Source organism: Balearica regulorum, chromosome 1 (genome assembly GCF_011004875.1).
Source record: "Balearica regulorum gibbericeps isolate bBalReg1 chromosome 1, bBalReg1.pri, whole genome shotgun sequence".
NCBI lineage: Eukaryota > Metazoa > Chordata > Aves > Gruiformes > Gruidae > Balearica > Balearica regulorum.
In genome coordinates, this window is record NC_046184.1 from 128,690,173 (window position 1) to 128,710,531 (window position 20,359).

Below are 20,359 nucleotides of genomic sequence, written 5' to 3' on the forward strand. Positions count from 1 at the left end.
ATAGAGGAAGATAGTTTGCAGAAGTAGTATCCTATATTTTTTTTCATTATCCAATGAAAAGTGAAAGAAGAAAAAATTACAATTTCAGGGTGACAGGCAAAAAATGAAACCCCAAACCACCCAGCTGTCTCAGTATTGGTGTTTCCTTTATTTACATATGAAGATAATTCATCTATAGTAACAGTATGAAAGATGTTTAGTAAACATGCCACCCTCTGCTTCGTTTCTGAAAAACTGCCTGTATTTTCTTTGCTGAATTAAACTCTTCAACCATGTATCAGGTAGCCCTTTCAAAAATACATTTTGCTGTTCACTTTTCATGGTTATTAAATTTAATGCGCTTGATCTATTTGTTGTATTACAAAAACTAGTAGCCTAAACCAAAATTGCATAATCTTCATTTCCAAGAAATTCTTCACCATAAAGTATATAGTCAAACAGATAAATCTAGTAACTCACATTAACAACACTGACTGCAATAAAGTCTTTTAAGTAAGTTAAACAGTTCTGGGAATAACTTTCTGTCAGTAGATGAATTGTTACATTGATTTCACATTACATATCTGATTTTAACATTTTGGGTTTTTTTCATCAAGTTCACATGACACAATATAGTCTAAAAATACATAGAAGCTACTAACTTTTTTTGCTGCAGAATTTGAAATCCTCTTAACTATGTTCCAAACCATCTATCAACATCTTAGTATGTATTTGCAAATTCTAAGCACTTCTTTCCAAACCACATCATAACCACAGAGATAAAGATTTACTTACCTGATCCCCTTTTGGTGACAACCTTCAAGCTCTGTGTTAGAGTAGCATACAAGAGAATCAAGTTGGGAATAGGAGCTTTCATCTTCTGTCTTTCCGTGGCTGCTTCCTAGAGCACCAAAAAGAAGAAAGAAACACTGATTTTATATTGGTGCTGAAACAACCTTGAAGTAACTAATTGTAATACTGACATTGTGGAAAAGCTGAATACAGTGTTTGAGAGCAATTTAATACACCAAAAAAATTATCTATTATTCCTGAAAAAAAAGGTAAACAAAATCAACTCCCAACCCTAAAATCACCATAAACAAACACACGCACACTACATTTAACCCTGGAGCTTAAGTTCCAATTTTGTCTAAACGTTGAAAATTCATTGAGTCCCTGTTTAAACTTTCTAACAGATCTCCTGAATGATACAACTTTGATCAATTTATTCTATGAAAAAAGTGTGATCTTTTCACTAAACCTGCAAAATAACATCTAGTTCTTCCTTTTTATCATATAATCTATCCCCACATACACACAGGAAAAAGAAAGAAATGATCTTCATTAGTTTTGCTTCCATTTATGAATTCCACAGATTGAGCATCTGATTCACAATGCAATGAACAATTAATTAAAACCAGATCTGGTCATCTTCTTAGGAACAGCAAAAGGGGAAACATAAGAGTGCACCAGAGGAACCAGCAGAGACTCCTGTAACTTTCTTTTATATGAGCTGAAATCCCACGAGCCAGTTCAAACCAACATATTCACGGCACTAAATCAGAAGTGAATGTTATTAGGATGGGAGAGAGGTGGATCACAGGCTGTGGCTCATCCTTCACATCTAAGATGTGAATAAAAGTTTTGCATTTCTGTTACTTGTGTCCTCTGGGGATCAATTGGTATGAGCAGCTGGTGAAAGCAGGGACTAAACATTCTGTTAATTCCACATATAACTAAGAGCATGTCATCTAGTCATGATGATTATCAGCTTTGTTCTGGAATGGTTGATCGGACTAACATCTCACATTTTAATGTGTTAAAAGGGGAAAGGGAGGCCAAATCTTCTGCCCAGTCAAGCTAGACAGTAGAGTCTATCTATGCTATCTATATTCATTATAGTATTTTATGCAAAAATATTCTTACCTAATGGGAGGAAAAAAAGGGCTGTGATCAATGGTTCTTTAATATTATAAATAAAGACCCAGATGAAACCAATGTGGTTTTGATATTGACCTCTGGTAATCACAACATTGTACAGCAACTGAAAAATTCTCAAAAGGATCTACATAGTACAAGCTTTGAATTCAAAAGAGACCATGAATCTTTTGCACTTTCATTGACACTCAGGTTACTGAGTGCCCAAGACATTTTTCTGAAAGCAGTATCTTAAGATATCTTCATCTTAGAAGAGAACAGGTTAGAAATAAGAAATAATGGGGTTGTAAAAGAGCACATTATGGGAAGAATTGCTTAAACAATGACTTCATATAGAATCCATCTTATAGCTTTACGTTTCAAGACATTTGAGAGCTAAGGGCAAACCTACTGCATTCATGATTATGACTTTATTAAAGATGAGGGAGTGAGAGAATACAGTTTGACAACAGTTTGTGATTTCTTATTTTTTTATAACAATATTTATACTCACAGAGAAACGCACAAGCATTAATATGTTTGCTCATTCATTGGCTGTGAACAGATTTTAGCATTTTAGCATCACAGGTGAAGGACTATCACTTACCTACATTCACGTGCAACTTCAGAAATGTTAGGAAATAAATTGCTTATCAACATGGAAATTAAAATGTAAAATATGGCATTTCTGTGAGTTAAATTATGTGCAATACTAACATTTTTAGTTAAATTTAAATTTGAACTAAGTACCATGACCACTGGCAGTTACAAATAATATAAATCCTTAGAATTTTAGAAGCTAGAAATGAAGGTTAATTTTCCAGGGGCACAGTCAGCAGATATCAGAAAGTATTATGCCACACTGTATTGCAGACCTGAGTCAAGCTTTCTGAAATCAAAATTTCATTTCTTAGTCACTGCACTAACTGATGCCGCAGGAAATCCTGAAGCTGATACCTTCAGCCTCCAGGGTACTAGTGAGAGTCAGCTCTCTGCTCTGTGTGAGCCTAATAAATACTGTCCAAAGAACCACAGGATCTTACTAAGCAATTACAAATTCACTAAATAGGTTCTGACTGTGAAAGCAGATCCAAATACATCTTTTTTGATCACACATCAAAAAGTGATGTTGTTGATTACTGTGAAAGAAATGGAAATATATACATACATATATTTGCATATATGTACGTATATATATGTATGTATTCATATGTATTTATACATATTTTTTAAGTAAACTATACAGTAGCTATAAAGCTTGAAGTTATCAAAGAAAGCCTCAGTAAATACAAGAATGTCAATAAGAAATTGTTCAGTCTACTAAATCCTTCTTTTGGTCCATGCACATATCACTCATTTAAGTTGCCAAGTCAAAAAGGAGAACGACATTACAATGGCATAGCAAGGATTGCATGTTAACTATGTGATGCCACTGTGGAAGCCATTCTCATCTACATGTATTCTCAGAGATTCAGGTCTAGCTTAAAGGCATAAGCAAAATTGGCTGTTGACTACGTTGCTTGTGGTAAATCCCTAGAAAGTAAAGTCTGCTACTGCCTTTGAGATAGCAGAAAGCACTTACTGCTAGAGGAGGAAAAAAAGGAAGGGTGGCTCCCAGCAGCAGCCATTGCCCCTTTGCAGCAATATAAGCAACAACTCGTATCTTACGTGGGCTCTCCCCAGAGTTTTCCAACACTTCTCTTCTGCTTCCACTCCCTTTTCTGCAGGAGGAGAAGTTTTTCTGGTCTTTATTTTAAAACCCAAAAGCTCAAACAACTAAAATTGAGTTAAAGGTTGGTATAGTGGAGCTGGTGCCTTATGGCTTTAGAAGTTGTCTAGGAGGTTGGAAAATTTGCCTCACGTTAGTCATATGACTGATTCAAAAAAGATACTTAACATCTCATGTTCCCTGTTCCAGGTGAATGCTTCAGCAATTGACTATTCTAGAAAATGTCACCCTAGTGAAATTGGTTGTAAAAACAAAATAAGCAAGTCAGAAGAAAATAAAAAAGGAATATCCCAAGGGATCCCACAAGTCCATAGCAAATGCCTTCACTGCTGCAATGGGTATGCCTGAGGCCTAGATGTTGTTGTATCATATTCAGTTATGTTTTAAACTGAAAAATAAAATAAAAGGCATAATTCTGAGAAGTCACACTATCTGGAGTGCGATATGTCATGAATCAGAAACAGCCTTCTTTCAGCAATAATTTTTTTTAAGGAAGAGACTATTTTACTAAGTCACCTAGCTGTAATTTAACTTTTTTTAAATAACATTAAGTAATTCTGATTTTAACAAGTAGAACAACTCTGCTGATTCTTTAAGCAATAAGCAGATAAACAGCCTGCATACACAAAAGTCCTTTTTACTTTTTTTTTTTTCTGATTTTTAGTTACCTCTACCAAAAAGCTAAGACAATGCATGGTAGTTTGTTTGTTTTTTTTTTTTTTAACTTAATTGTTGCTTTTTAAGTTGCATCAGTGTTAGCATGTTTTACATACTCTTTGGCTATAAGACTGCTAGACTCCGTGGGTGAATAGTAGACTAACAAAATCTTTTAGAACCAGGGATTTTGGTTGCTTTTTTCTTTATAAGATAGCAAATGAAAATGAAATATTTTTCATCTTTAAGCAGTATTCACAACTTAAGATTTTCAGTAGTGGGTTGTTCATTTGAAAACATGTGGAATATTCCTAGCTAAAGATATTCCACACAAATTTTAATTGGGCATATTATTAATTTTTAAAAATGTCTTTTCTGTAGAAGGTGTCATTGCTTGACACAAAAATGACATAGAAAGCCTCTAGCATATGTATCACCAAGTATCTCATTTTCCAGTTGAGACAGAAATAGAAATACAGCTGTATCTCAACACTAACATTCTTTGGGGAAATGCCAAGAATGCTTTTTTTCTTAAATTGTTATAAATACTCACTGTGAGGAAAACGCATACACATGCACACATGCTTCCCAAAACAGCTCAGCAGAGATTAAATTAACAATAGTAAGGCAATTCCTGATAAGACAGGAAAATGGAGAAGAAAATTCTCATTTCCTAATTTTACTTATGTTCATTTTGGGCCTTTCCCAAAACTTATATTAAACTTAATTGAAGTAAGAAATTTTCCATTGGCTCAGTCCCTTACAATAACTTTAAGGGGTTGATTCTCAGTCAGCCTATAAATGCTAGCTAGCTTCCATTATCTAATTATCTGAAAATCATTTTTCTTCCCATGCTGCCTTTCTAACTGTGAAGAATATTCTTTTACGCACATTCAAAACTACTTCGTTATCTTCCTCCATCACATTCTCTTCAAAGAAAAAAAAAAAATTAAAAAAATTGCAGGATCCTGTGAACGCTGCAAAATAATTCATGACTGTTCTGTGGTGATGTCAGAAAGTTCTGTGTTAACTAGCAAGATTAGTCTGCTTTAAAAACAAAACAAAACAACACAAAACAAAACAAAACAAAAAAAAAAGAAAGAAAAGAAAGCAAAACTAACTCTTCACTTAAGCCTGTCTATTTTCATGTGGCAGAAAAGCCTTTGAATAGTAGTAAAAATCTCACAGTTTTCAATTTCCGTTCTTGAAAAGTGATAACTGAGGTATGAACTGAAAGGTCCTTTCTTGGTGTTGGTATTGTGGAATAAGGCACAAAACTGTCCCTGGAAAATTATGAATGAGTAACAATATTACAAAGAAACATCACCTGAATACATAAGAAACAAACAAAGAAAAAAATGTCTGCTCAGTAACAGTCTCTTTTTATGTGGCAGTTCTTTACAAATCCCTGGACAGCATGTCATTAGATTTCACAAAGTATAAAGGAGATTACAGAATTTTAGTATAGAATCATAGAATGGTTTGGGTTGGAAGGGACCTCAAAGATCATCTAGTTCCAACCCCCCTGCCATGGGCAGGGACACCCTCCACTAGACCAGGCTGCCCAAAGCCTCATCCAACCTGGCCTTGAACACTTCCAGGGAGGGGGCATCCACAGCCTCTCTGGGCAACCTGTTCCAGTGCCTCACCACTCTCACAGTAAAGAATTTCTTTCTAACATCTAATCTAAATCGACCCTCCTTCAGCTTGAACCCACTACCCCTTGTCCTGTCACTACACTCCCTGATCAACAGTCCCTCTCCAGCTTTCCTGTAGGCCCCCTTCAGGTACTGGAAGGCTGCTATAAGGTGTCCCCGGAGCCTTCTCTTCTCCAGGCTGAACAACCCCAACTCTCTCAGCCTGTCCTCACAGGAGAGCTGCTCTAGCCCTCTGATTTTTTTTATGGTCTTCCTCTGGACTCGCTCTAACAGCTCCATGTCCATCATGTACTGGGGCCCCCAGAGCTGGACGCAGAACTCCAGGTGGGGTCTCACAAGAGCAGAGTAGAGGGACAGGATCACCTCCCTTGACCTGCTGGTCACGCCTCTTTTGATGCAGCCCAGGACACGGTTGGCTTTCTGGGCTGCAAGCACACACTGCCGGCTCATGTTGAGCTTCTTATCAATTGATACCCCCAAGTCCTTCTCCTCAGGGCTGCTTTCAATCCATTCCCCACCCAGCCTGTAGTTGTGCTTGGGATTGCAAGTATAGTATTAGTAACTATCTTTGATATATCCAGAACACAACTCAAACAGTTTGAATGCAATTTCCTGTAAATTCTTAATTGCAAGCAAAAAGTAATATTAGAATCAATGTGATTTCATAAGCAAGTGTCAATTCATTGTCATGTTCTGCTATGTTACTGTCTTAGAACAAAAAGAGAGCCCTAACAGTACTTAAAAATGTTAGCTAGAAGAAAATACATCTGTTTCAAAGACAAGAGTCCATAAAAATACTCCTTTTCAGAATCCCAGAAAACTAAAAGATTCAGCAATAAAATCTTGAAGAACTCATGAGAAACCAGCCACAAGCACCAGGAAGGCCTCTGCAACTCACTCCTGTTCCTCCATGCTAAGCAGCATTCCTAAGTTCAAGAAAGTTGTGACTGTCATGACAAAAAAAAAAAAAAAAAGGAAATGAGTAAAAAAGCAGTAAGGATTGAAGGAATGGTGACAGTGTTTTAAGCAACGATAACCAAAAGCCAATATGCCACCTGTCCAGCAGAGCAGGCTGTGAATAGGAACTCAGCAGAGTCCTTTGGAGAGGTTTCCAACCAAATGCATCATCACATTTCCCATTAAACCTGGCACTCATTACTGCCTTCTTCTTTTAAAGATACTTTTTATTGCTAAGATTTTCATCTCCTTAAGACTCCATCCATCATGCAAGGTACAGTACCCATGGCAATTTGGCTGGAGAAATTTAAGATCATTCTATGTATCTCTGTATAAAAATATAATCTGTCATTCCCAAAAGTTTCCATTAAGAAACATGCATCACTTAAACATATAAAGTAGTTAAAAATGATTCTACAAGTAAGAAACCTTCTGTTACAACTAGAAGAATCCTGATGTCTGGCTCAATATTTATTTTCCCATTCTTGTGTAAAATAGTAATGTCAACAAAAGCATTTGCACTTAATGCGATGGACTAGCAAACATTCGTATTTTGCACACTGTTCACACTGCTTAATGTGTTCCTAATTATTTTATCAAGTGACTTTTTTATGTGGTAGGTAATGGATAAGATTTCTGGATAGTGCTTTTTCTATTAAGAGACAAATAAATTGCAGCAGATTGCAGATACCTGAAATGTAACACATACGCTTGACAAAACTCTATTGAAGAAATAGTTGAACATCTTGTCCCTCTGAACCACAGATTAAAATAGTTACTTAGCTGAAAACTATCTGACACATACTTTGGGAAACAGCTGTGGCTAGGAAGAGAAAGTACAGGAGAGATATATAAAAGGGAGATGACAGTGGCTTTCCAATGGTCTCATAGCACCTTGTGGGATCCAGGTCAGCAGGGAATCCTTCTCAATTCCAGATAATTCACCAGGGTTGGCTCAATCAGTCAGAGGTGCCGGTGCAAAAAGGGCAGGAAAGGAAAGCCTTGGACAGAATGCCAGTGAGTTATTTACTCTCAGGGTAAGGGAACAATGGGTGGACAGGAGTTCCTGTTCATTCCTAGATGCCTTTACATGAGATAAAGAAACACATCAGCCTACCTTCAAAACAATCTAGTATTGATAGTACAAGTAGATACCTCCGTCTTAATAGTTCACAAGTCATAATCACAAAGAAATAAGAATTTAAAAATGAGGAAAAGTTTTTGCAACAAAATGTGTGGAACCAAATTGGACTGAAATATTTGATGGAAACAACGTATCTAGTAGAATACATTAAAAAAAGTGTGCTCATGATGCTAATTAGGCCGATATGTTAATGGTAAATTTGAAACCATAACTTCTTTTTTATGGAAAAAAAAGAAAAAAATGATAGCAACATGGCAGCAAAGTTACAGACAATACTCAAAAAGTTAGCTCAACAGCGATGTTTAAAGAAAGCTAGTTGGAAAATGGTTGTTCTGTTATTTAGTTTCTAAAGGGAGATAGACTAGCAGTACAAAGGAGAATTAAAAAAAACACTTCTCCCTTTTCATAGTCTTAAGTATGTAAAGTTAGATGAGGAGGAAAAATTCAAAGGTGATCTTCAGTGTGGCTTTGAAATGCTGTCTTTCCAAAAGGAAAAAAATCTTTCTTCCTAATCTGTGTGCATGGGTAACCAGTACTCAACTTATTATGGCATGGTTTTGCATGTGAGATATCTAACCTTAACCATTTGCTCTTCCATTGGTTCCTTGACCACTCTGTATGTTTGCTTTTTGGGGATGGGTAGCCTTGTTCTTGTATTGAGCTGAAATTCCATCTTTACCAAAACTGAAAAAAACAAAGTTTTGATGCTGCAAATATCATTTTATTGGATAATTGTAACTGACTGTGTTTTCAGGCAACTAAATGAGCTCCTGAAATATTTACAACAGCCATAGAACAATCACCTTGCTCTACTAAGTATATTAACTATATGTGTTTGTAGATTTCAAACTCCTTTTCTACATATGGCAAATTTTTAAAGACTAGCTATGTGCAGCAAAACCAACACCAGAAAAGCTGGAATACTGTAGTTTCCTATATGAGTAGTTTTCTCCCATTTTCTAGAGAGCAAAGAGTAGTGATTATGTAACACCACATTTGAAAAATAAATTTGCAAGATGTAACTTAAAGTAAGTGAAAAACTCTAATTTTGAGCTCAAGTTAGGATAATAGCACTTTTTTAAAAGTTCAGCCTTCCTGAAATTTTCTGAATAGATACTTGATAAAATAAGTGTGATGTTCCTCAGACATTGACAGAAGATTCTAGATACTTTGACTAGCAACAAGCATTACAAGAATGATTTAATTCCAAAAATTCTCTAAATGATATCTCACATCTGAATCACTAATGAGAGAGATATTTTCCCTTGAAATGACAAAGGACAGAAGGATGTGGAGGATGAAGCTCCACTGTGGATATTCTGACAGAATGTTTTCATGCAGGATAATAAACCCCACCACCACCACAAAGATTATCGGTTTACATAACACTAACATGAATGAGTTTCTGTATATGCAGGAGGCTATACATTTTCCTTTTTCCACAGTTGATACTTGTAATGCAATCTTACTAATGTAATGTAATCTTAGACCCTTAGAGCATGACCTGTTTCTAATTTAATGCTTACTCTGTCCTGCCATATTGGATGTTAGGAAAGTTGTCTGTAATTTACATTACACTTCATACGACATGAGCTCACTTTGTACTTTTAGAGTTGTGAAAAGGGAGAAATAAGTGTTTTGTTTATCCCTTCCCTTTCACAGTCTAACTGACAAGCCCTTTACACTTGTCCAAAACAGATTTTGACACCCTGCTGTCAGACAGTGACAGCAATACTGGGCCTGACTGCCTCTGCCCAGCCTCCCCTGGGGACTCCCCCATGGGCCCAGGACCCCATTTCAGCTCGGCCCAGGGCCGTCAGTCCCTGCCCCAGTGAAGCTGTAGGAGTGCTGGTCTCCAGCTCCATCTCTGGCCTTTCCTCCTGGAGGGTTTCAACACTGGAGGCAGCCCGTCTCGGCACGGACCCCTCGTACGTATGCTCTTTCCAGCCCTGCCTCTGGCATCACCTCCTTGTGCCCCTGGCTAGAGCCCCGGGGTGGAGCCTGGCTCAGCGCTTGCCATGCCAGGGACAGTCAACAGACCCCGTAACCAGCCCCCATGCTCGGACCCCATGGAGCTGCACCCCCTGGGCAAGGGCACGGCTATGCCCGCGTCACCCTTGGGGCCCAGCAGTCAGCCCTCACTGCACCCTGACACCTTGCTCCTCAACAGGGTCTGAAAGCCAGAATAACTATTCACCAATGTCTGTCTCAAACCCATTTCTTTCCGATGGGAGAACATTTCTGACATTTTAATGCTATAAATAACCTAGGAAGAGTCACCATTTCCCCTTGAAAATGCAGGGATTGTAAATAGTTTTGTGTTTACAGAAAAAAAAACAATAAAAAGCCTTAGAAGTTCACAATTGTACCAAATCTATGATAAAATTATTTTAAGATGTCGGCCCACTATAAGAAAGAAGATCACATATAAAAGCATTTAGGTAGCAACACTTCAGCATGTGTATGGGATTTCACAGGCAAACTACTGCCTGGTAAAGACAAATGAATCCATATGATGAATTTACTGCTTGTACAAGAACAACAAGGACCTGAAGAGAAATACGAGTACAAAGGCTAAGTCAGCTTTACCATTCAGATACAGCATTTTGTGTATAATAATTAAAAGCAGAACAATTTCTACAAGTATTATCATCATTAAAATGGTTGGTAAAGGATTCAAGCATTGATGATATATAATTATATCTTTGCAGTTTATTAAAGCTGTAGGGAGTAAACTTCAAGACTGGATACGACTAAAATTTATTATGTCTACATGACAACTTGTTATGCCACGTAGGACTACCCAACGCAGTGGCTGGAAGATAGTAATTATTTCAAAGGAGAAGGAGTCCTCAATTTTGTTTTATTTTCCTACAACAATGGTGGGTATAGCCATCATCACAGCAGCTCTTTCAGCTCTGTTCTGTACCCCATCACTGTGTGCCGGCTTGCATACAATGCTGACAATCACATCATAATTTCATAAGTCCTGATCTTTTATTACAAAAAAGAGCAGAAGGGTAAAAGGAAGAAAGGATTGTAAATGGTGCTAAAGCTTCTCCCATTAAAACTGGAAAGCGTTTAGCTGCATTGAACGAGATAACTCTGAAACTGCCCAGGCCCATCATTCAGTTTGGAATGACATTCCTTAATCCTACCTCATTTTTAGTGTTGATGTTGTTGCTTTGTTTGGCTAGATTTTGAAAAGCATGTCTTGATGCCTTTAATTTCTTAGCCAAACTCTGCTTGCTACTTCACTGCCCTAGCACCAACTAGCTACCTAATAATCCCAATGCTAAAGAAACTTTCACTGCTTGAGTAGAAAATAGCAGACCTGTAACTCTATTTCAGCTGTGATCTAAAACTGTTCTGAGATCCAAGGTCAGAAAGGGCTGTCGCTGGCCTAACCAACTGCAACTTTTAAGTGCTGCTGAATAGTACTGTTTATTAATAGCTGCAATTTATGACTTGACACTAAGAGGAAGAGGACATTTTCAGAAGAGGCAGAGCTTCCTGCTTACCTTCTGATGTATTACCAATGTGTAGCCATGAAGTATATGATATCCAAATTTAAAGCTGCAACAGCCTGATGGATAACAATGGCTGGCTGTTCCAAAGCTTTCAAAAATTAATTTGAGATTATAACAATGGAAAATATAAATCAAACAAAGAGTTACATATATCCAGGTCACAAGCTGAGTATTACACTCTAATTGCAGTACATTCAGTATGTTTCTGGCAATTTTCATAGCTGGGAGCTATTATAATGACATTCTTCAAAATCTTGATTTGAGAAAAATGATCAAAAATAAAAAAAGCCTCTTAAAAATAACTTTCCTCTGGAAATTAGGAACATTGCCTTCCACCATGACAGGTACTCATCTACCCCTTCAAAACTGGGATGTCATATATTCATGGATCAAGAGGAGACTGAGAACCACTCTGGTCTCAGCTGTAGTAGATCAGACTTGGGACTCCAAGCTCCTAATTCAAAGCTTTTTGTCTTAAAACGAATGAAATGCATCACAGAAGTAACTGAAGAAGAGACTAGAATCCTGCGACTTTTCCTTTCCTACAGAACTGTTATAAATATTAAGCCAGAATTTGTCTTCTTTTGCTTCTTTTTCCAGGCCCCTGAATTTAGTATGCACAGCTGCACAGCGCCTTGTTTTCCCCAGAAATTATAGAGATTGCTGTCTTCAAAATAATTGGATGAGGCGTTTGGGAAATGTGGGTTCAAATCCTTCAAATCAGGAAGATTTACAAAATAATGCTCCCATTTCCTGAGCATGTGCTGTAACTCCCTAACACATATACACATTGTGCGCTTTCAAAGGAGTAGTTTGCGCCGAGTAAAATGTTATTGTGTAAAATAAATGCAGCAAATGTTTATGGGTAGCTCATTCAAAACTATTCAGTTAATTTCTACCCTGTTGTACAGGGTTGAATCATTCTCATCATATTCACGAAACATAAAAGTAGAGCATTCCATAAAACTTTATCAGCTCCTATTGTGAAAGCCCCCAGGAAGTTTTAAAAGCTCACTAGAAATGCATTTAGTTTCCACAGAATTCAAAACTGAGCATAAATGTATTTGTCCATGAATCCATGCTATTGATGGACTACTATTATACCAATAAATTGCATATACACAATCTATATTCAGGATAACACTGCTGAGATTTTACCTCTTTGAAAAATGGATGCCTAAAATGTACATTCTCAAAATATATGCATCAACAGCTGATGCTTGTATTGTTTCCACAGGATTTTGAATTCAAGCACGTATTTCCCCCCTGAAAACTAAGGAAGAAGATGATCTTTCACTCTCTAATAGCAGCCAGCCCAGCCTCAGACAATGAACTAGGAAGGCAGTATTTTTTGGGTTGCTTCAGAAGTAGCAGAAGACCCAGAAGTAACAGTCATCTGTCCGTTCCTATCTCTCGATTATTCGAGGCTGTTGTGCTCACAAATTAATTGGGGGACTAGAAGTGGATGCTATACAAGGTAAGTTTATTTCACAGACAGTGAATTCGATACCATACATACAAATCTTATTAACTGTTCATTAGTTATAACACCAGGATATTAATAAGAGCTATTACAGGTATTAAGTAAGCTACCAGTAGAACAGTTTATTGGGTTCCAGTCCTTTCTTTTTCTTTTTTTCTTTATTTTATTTTTACATTCATTTAAAGGAAGTTATTCTGAGGAAGGAGTTTGACCTAGGTTTCCGAAAAACAATTCTGGTGTGAGAGTCTCCCATTGTTTCATCAGGATAACCACAGGACAATAGCTTGGAAGGCCAGATACCAAGAGGACTTCTACATAGCCTGTTGTTAGCTCAGTATTATTCATTAATCGTTTTCATGATGGGAAAAATATTTTGTTCATTGCATTTCCAGATTAAACAAGGTGGGATGAATTGCATAACTGTTTGAGGTCAGGGACAGTGTTGAAAATTATCTTGACAGACCACAGAAATAATATGAAAATATAGATAAAACTCCAGAGAAACAAGGGTAAATTATCAAATTAAGCAGATGTAATCAACCAAATACAGAAAAGATGAAGAACAGCTGGCTAGACATTGGTTCTGTAGAAAAGGATATATCAGTTTGTGGTGGGTTGACCTTGGCTGGAGGCCAGGTGCCCACCAAAGTCGCTCTGTCACTGCCCTCCTCAGCCGGACAGGGGAGAGAAAATGTGACAAAAGGCTCATGGGTCGAGATAAAGACAGGGAGCGATCACTCACCAACTACCATCCCAGGCAAAAGAGATTCAACCTGGGAAAAAATTCATTCAATTTATTACCAATGAAATCAGAGCAGGATAATGAGAAATAAAACCAAACCTTAAAAACATCTTCTCCCTACATCTCCCTTCTTTCCCGGCTTAACTGCACTCCCAGTTTTCTCTACACGTTTCCCCCCAGTGGCACAGTGGGACGGGGAATGGGGGTTGTGGTCAGCTGATCACACGTTGCCTCTGCCGCTCTTTCATCCTCAGGGGGAGGACTCCTCACACTCTTCCCCTGCTCCAGCATGGAGTCCCTCTCACGGGAGACAGTCCTCCACCAACTTCTCCAATGGGAGTCGTTCCCATGGGCTGAAGCTCTTCATGAACTGCTACAGCGTGGGTTCCTTCCACGGGGTGCAAGACCTTCAGGAGCAAACTGCTCCAGCATGGGTCCCCCACGGGGTCACAAGTCCTGTCAGCAAACCTGCTCTGGCGTGGGCTCCTCTCTCCACAGGGCCACAGGTCCTGCCAGGAGCTTGCTCCAGCGTGGGCTTCCCATGGGGTCACAGCCTCCTTCAGGTGCCTCCACCTGCTCCGGCGTGGGGTCCTCCACGGGCTGCAGGTGGATATCCACTTCACCATCAACCTGCATGGGATGCAGGGGAATCTCTGCTCTGGTGCCTGGAGTACCTCCTCCCCCTCCTTCTGCACTGACCTTGGTGTCTGCAGAGTTGTTCCTCTCACATATTCTCACTCCTCTCTCCAGTTGCTCTTGGTGTTGTGTAGGGTTTTTTTGCCCTTCTTAAATTTGTTTACCCCATAGGTGCTACCACCGTCACTGATGGGCTTGGGCAGCGGTGGGTCTGTCTTGGAGCCAGCTGGCATTGGCTCTGTCGGATCTAGGGGAAGCTTCTAGCAGCTTCTCACAGAAGTCACCCTGTAGCCCCCCCGCTACCAAAACCTTGCCACGCAAACCCAATATGCAATTATAGTAGATTATAAACCGAATACCAGTCACACTACAATTTCCTAAAAAAGTTAATTGCCATGCTGGGACAATGCACAAAGCAGGGTAATTGTAGATTCTTTACTTTTAAAGATCTAAGGATCTTTTAAAAATGTATGTTTAATGTTTACAGACATTGCATCAGTACAGCTGACCTTCATATTGGGCAGTGGAATAGTTTTATTCCATGCTTTTGATTCTATGAAACTTCCTCTGAAAATATGTGGTATGAAGTGAACATGCTCTGGAACATACTTCTTCAAAACAAAAAAACCCCAGGGAATAAAAGAGTTGTTAAGAGAGAGCGCAAGAGTGTAGAGCATAGATAACCATCAGTTCACCAGTACTGGCAGTAGCCACTGCTCAGAATGTATTGTTCAGAAATAAATGATGTTCCTATAAGGACTCGGTCAACAGCTAGTGCAGCCAACATGGGTTGAAATACTGGTTTTGTCTGACCTATTCTACGTTGTTCTAAGACAATAAGCATTCCTAGAATAGGAAGTGGCAGTCCAGTGAAGTTTCCACTGACTGAAACATAACCCACAATTTTAAAAAGGGAAAAAAGGAGGACCTGGGCAACTACATGCCAGTCAGTCTTGCTTCTATGCCCAGCAAGATCATGGAGCAGATGCTCCTGGAAACTTTGCTCATGCACATGGAAAATAAGGAGGTGATTGGTGATAGCCAACATGGCTTCACTAAGGGCAAATTGTGCCTGACAAATTTGGTGGCCTACTACATCGGGGTTATAGTGTTGGTGGATAAGTGAAGTGCAACTGATGTCATCTCCCTGGGCTTGTGCAAAGCATTCGACATGGTCCCACACAAAAATCTTGTGTCTAAACTGGAGAGACATGGATTTGACGGCTAGACCACTCGGTGGATAAGGAATTTACTGGATGCTTGCACTCCAAGAGTTGCAGTCAATGGCTTAATGTCCAAGTGGAGATCAGTGGTGTTCCTCACAGGTTGGTATTGGGACCAGTGCTGTTTAACATCTTTGTCAGTGATATGGACAGTGGGATTGAGTGCACCCTCAGCAAGTTTGCCAACAACATCAAGCTGTGTGTTCCAGTCAACATGCTGGAGGGAAGGGATGCCATCCAGAGGGACCTTGACAGGCTGGAGAGGTGGGCCCATGTGAACCTCATGAAACAAGGCCAAGTGCAAGGTCCTGCACGTGGGTTGGGGCAATTCAAGCACAAATACAGGCTAGGTAGAGAATGGATTGAAAGCAGCCCTGAGGAGAAGGACTTGGATGTGCTGGTGGACAAGAAGCTCAACATGAGCTGGCAATGTGCACTTGCAGCCCAGAAAGCCAACCGTGTCCTGGGCTGCATCCAAAGAAGCATGACCAGCAGGTCCAGGGAGGTGATTCTCCCCCTTTACTCTGCTCTCATGACACCTCATCTGGAGTACTGCATCTAGCTCTGGGGTTGCCAGTACAAGAAATACATCGACCTGTTGGAGCCAGTTCAGCCTGGAGAAGAGAAGGCTCCAAGGAGACCTTATAGCAGCCTTCCATTCCAGTACCTAAGGGGGGCCTACAAGAAAGCTGGACAGGGGCTGTTTACAAGGGCATGTAGTGATAGGAAAGGGACAATGGCTTTAAACTGAAAGAGGGTGGAAATAGATTAAATATAAGGAAGAAATTCTTCACTATGAAGATGGTGAGGCACTGGAACAGGTTGCCCAGAGAAGCTGTGGATGCCCCATCCCTGGAAGTGTTCAAAGCCAGGTTGGATGAGGCTTTGAGCAACATGGTCTAGTGGAAGGTGTCCCTGCCCATGGCAGGGGGGTTGGAACTAGATGATCTTTGAGGTCCCTTCCAACCCAAACCATCCTGTGATTCTATGATTCTATGATATTGGTATTGCTGATGTTTGCCCACAGTTTTGAGAGAAATTCTGAGGTGGATCTAAAAGCTACATGTATATTTCATTGATTATGGCATTGTGAGTCATGACAGTGTCAAGACTAAGAGAAAAAAAAAGGGTGGGGGGGTGTGGAATCCTGGTAAGGATTAGCTCTGGAACTGTGAATCAGACAAACAGTAGTAAGGAGGAAATGTGAACTGGGAGAGTGAAAAAATCAAAAGGAAAAGATCCGTTAAATTACAGATATGCAAACCATGAGGTTTTTACTTTTGGTATTGTGTCCAGAAGAGACCATCATGCTTGAAATGCCCCCACAGTAACTTCCATCTTTAGCCATGCTGGAGAGAATATAGGGAGAATGTAAGAATTCAGGGTGAAGTGCCTTGCAGATCTGCATTAGATCCACTTTAAACAAAAGATGTAAGTATAACATCCTTGCTCCTTGTTAAATTACATGTTGTAGCTTGATATTTACATCTAGACATTGCCTATTGTTCATTACCTTATATGACCTGCTCATAAGTTGTACATACTTTACTGTGTAATGCCTAATAGCTGCAATCATTACATACAATGTGGCTGAGCTAAAGAAGTCAGGTAGTACATTCCTACCAATTTTCACCCATTCAGGACAGAAACCTATTTTCTGTTACATGTGCATGCATTTTTAGTAATTATGTGCAAATGAACTGTCAATGGAGATAAGTGTAATACAAAAAGCCTGAAGTAAGCAGAGGTTTTAGCAAGCGCAGAATATTACCACAGCTCTAATGGAACAAATATTAGATACTCACTAAGAAGCTTTTAGCTCTATTATATATAAGCCATTAGATACTGTCAAAGTTTTGGCTATCATCTTGTATCATTCAACTAACTTGAACTTCAATTTTTAATACAAATATTTAATAAAACATGTTTCGGTCCTACGCAAATCAATTCATCTCCTGCTTTCAAAGTAGGGGACATGATAAGGGTTTAGCATTCTCTGCTGTACTCTGTTTTCTGTATCTGCTGTCAGATAGTCACTGAAACTTTATATTTTATATGGAATTTCTTAGCACATGCAGTATTTCAAGGTATTTCATACAGTCTACACTATTTAAAAGACATTAATCTACCATAAGGATATTTTTTTTCTTTGAAGTATATATATATTTGGACAGGCAGGGTAATTTTCTTAATTTTATACTGTGTACAAGCTTTAGGCTTTCTTGCAAACTTGTTCAATGAACGGAATGTCAAAAAACTTTGCTGAAACACATATTGGCAGAAGATGCCTCCTAAAGTAATGGAGGAACTGCCTACCCTGACAACAAAATCTTGTTATAAGGTTATTTTTAAGCAAGTATTAGTTCTAAGCATGTTCAATGTTACCTAGGCAGAATATGCCCCTTTCAATGCTATTGATTTTAGGGCTTATCAATACTAATTACTTTGTCCTGAGAGTGCAGGACAAAGGAGGAGTGTATGCCTCCTACTTACCGAGAGAGCTTATGCTGGGCACAGCACTGACTCTGATGCTCACACAGATGCATGACAGTAATTTAATTAGCTATGAATTATCAAGGGTTCTCGACTGTTTACTAATTGCAGTTTAGGCAACTAAGAAAAAGGTTGCTGATAAGCAGGGCCACTCTCAGGGCCGGTGCCTGGGAATAGGAGCCCAAGTCCATTGCCTGATTCCTCCATAAATCTGGACATGTCACTGTCCAGGCCTGCATATAGGGTACCTGCATCCAAGTCAAATTCTTATTTAAGAATTTTTAGAACAACACCATAATGTTATAGATGTTTACAATTCCCAACACTATTCTATAAGAGTTAATATTTTCAAACAACATGAAAACGTTAGTTTATGGATAACTCTGAATAAAAACCCAGTGTACAAGGTAGATGGGTATATGCACTGAGGAAAATCTATTTCCAATTTTTGGGTTGATTCAATTAATTGATAGGGTCCTTATTTCTAAGTCTGTTTTTACTCTGTCCTCCATCATGCTCCATAAGATGAGACAGGAGTTGTACCAATGGTCTTGTCAAGGACTAGCCTGACAGCAGCATAAGTATATTCATTTATACTGAAGAGTGTAAGCACTACTCAGGAGCTAGGAGAATAAAAGCAGTAACATTCCAGAAGAAACATATTTTCTGCAGCCTATGTCTGCAAGTACGCTCCAAAGGTCAGCACTCCCCCAAAGCAGAATTAAAAACTGCTCTTTTAAAGAAAAAGACATCCTCCCTCCCAGAAAACTATAGGACTTGTAAAGGCTGAGAGAAAGGAGTCTAACAGTGTAGGATGAATATGGCAGAACCACAGGAGGCACAAATGTAGGCTTGAGGCACGGCTGCAGGCACTGCACAGTTAAGCAGTTGTCTTAAAAAGGTGTCTTGCTCCATCGCCCCCCGCCTCTGGTTCCCCTCGTCGCGTATATGCATTATGTGCTAGTTAAGAAGTTCTAAAAACTTGAAAATATTTTCTTTGCTAGCATTCCAGTGCATCCCCAAAGACATGGTAAGTCTCCACCAGATGCAACGGGGATAAATGTGGTGGTGTGGTAGGTAATTAAGAAGCTTTGCAGAGAAGTCTAACGAGAGAGTAGAATGCAGGAAAGTCAGGTTGCAAGATCACACTTCAAATGAAGTGGCTAGCTAGCAGTGCATGTGACAGAAGGCATGGCAGAAGCCAACACGAGATGCCACTCAGGCTCATAAAGTTTGAAGCACAGAGACTTAATAGGATGAAACTCTACAGCAGTTTGGCAGATGTCCACCAAAAGAAATTTCACTTAAATTGTCATAGATTGATTGTTAAACAAGTCAAATCCAACATCAAGATTATAGTGTAGGTACATCGCTATGCTTACTTTATTAGACATTAGTCTTTTAAGCATGTTGAAGGGACCCAAAGCTTCTGTTGATTTTTACCTCTTAATTTTTCCCTCATTTGATTCAACAGTTGAAAAATACTTACTTAGTAGTTCTACTTCCATTTTTGCCCCTGCCCTCCTTTGTGCCAGAATTTAGCACAGATTTCACCGAGCTGCACGAGCATGCTATTCACTTTTGCTGTCAATAAGGAATTTTCAAGTAAGGGTCAGATGATGTGGGAGGGAAAGAGGAGATGGAGGAAGGTAGCATAGCTACAGTCGTCAGCGCTTAGGTCTGCTTAGACTGTCACTGTATCCCTGGCTTAACTACAAAGTTGTCTTGATGACTAACCTAACCTACTGTGATGTCTGAGTATAGCTTTGCGTCAGCAAAGCAAGTTAGGTTAGTGTGCAATGCATTTGTTAATTCTGGATTAATATCATGTGATGTCAGGCAGCAATGAACTGTCCATATAGTTCACAAACATGAAGTTAGCTTCACACAAAACAGTCACCCTGGAGCAGAATTACATTTTCAGCTTGCTGAGAGGCCCAGACCACCTACATAAAAAAGAGCTCTCCCCAAACATCCAGTAAGTGTTTGTAAAGTGCAGTTTCTGAACTTAAAAGGCTGCATTTGGACTGACTGAGCAAAGTCCTTTAGCATGGATTGAAGGGCGTGGTTAATTAGATCATTATTAAATCAACTAAATGATCTCAGTTTGACTAGTCGGCAGTATTTCCATTTTGTAAGTAGATGAGACAAAGTATTTTTAATAGATGTGGCTTAAAGAAATTTTATAGTGCTATGAATCAGATCAAATCAGAA

General features: G+C 39.1%; 1 protein-coding gene across 1 annotated transcript in view; it reads right to left on the reverse strand.

Annotated features, from left to right (window-relative positions):
- The window catches only part of IL1RAPL1 (interleukin 1 receptor accessory protein like 1), a 772,877-nt gene that overhangs the window by 679,280 nt on the left and 73,238 nt on the right, over positions 1 to 20,359 (reverse strand). Inside the window, exon 2 of the mRNA XM_075774760.1 lies at positions 775 to 880. Within this exon, the coding sequence (XP_075630875.1) occupies positions 775 to 856 (82 nt within the window). The 5' untranslated portion in view covers positions 857 to 880. The remainder of the gene's footprint in view (positions 1 to 774; positions 881 to 20,359) is intronic.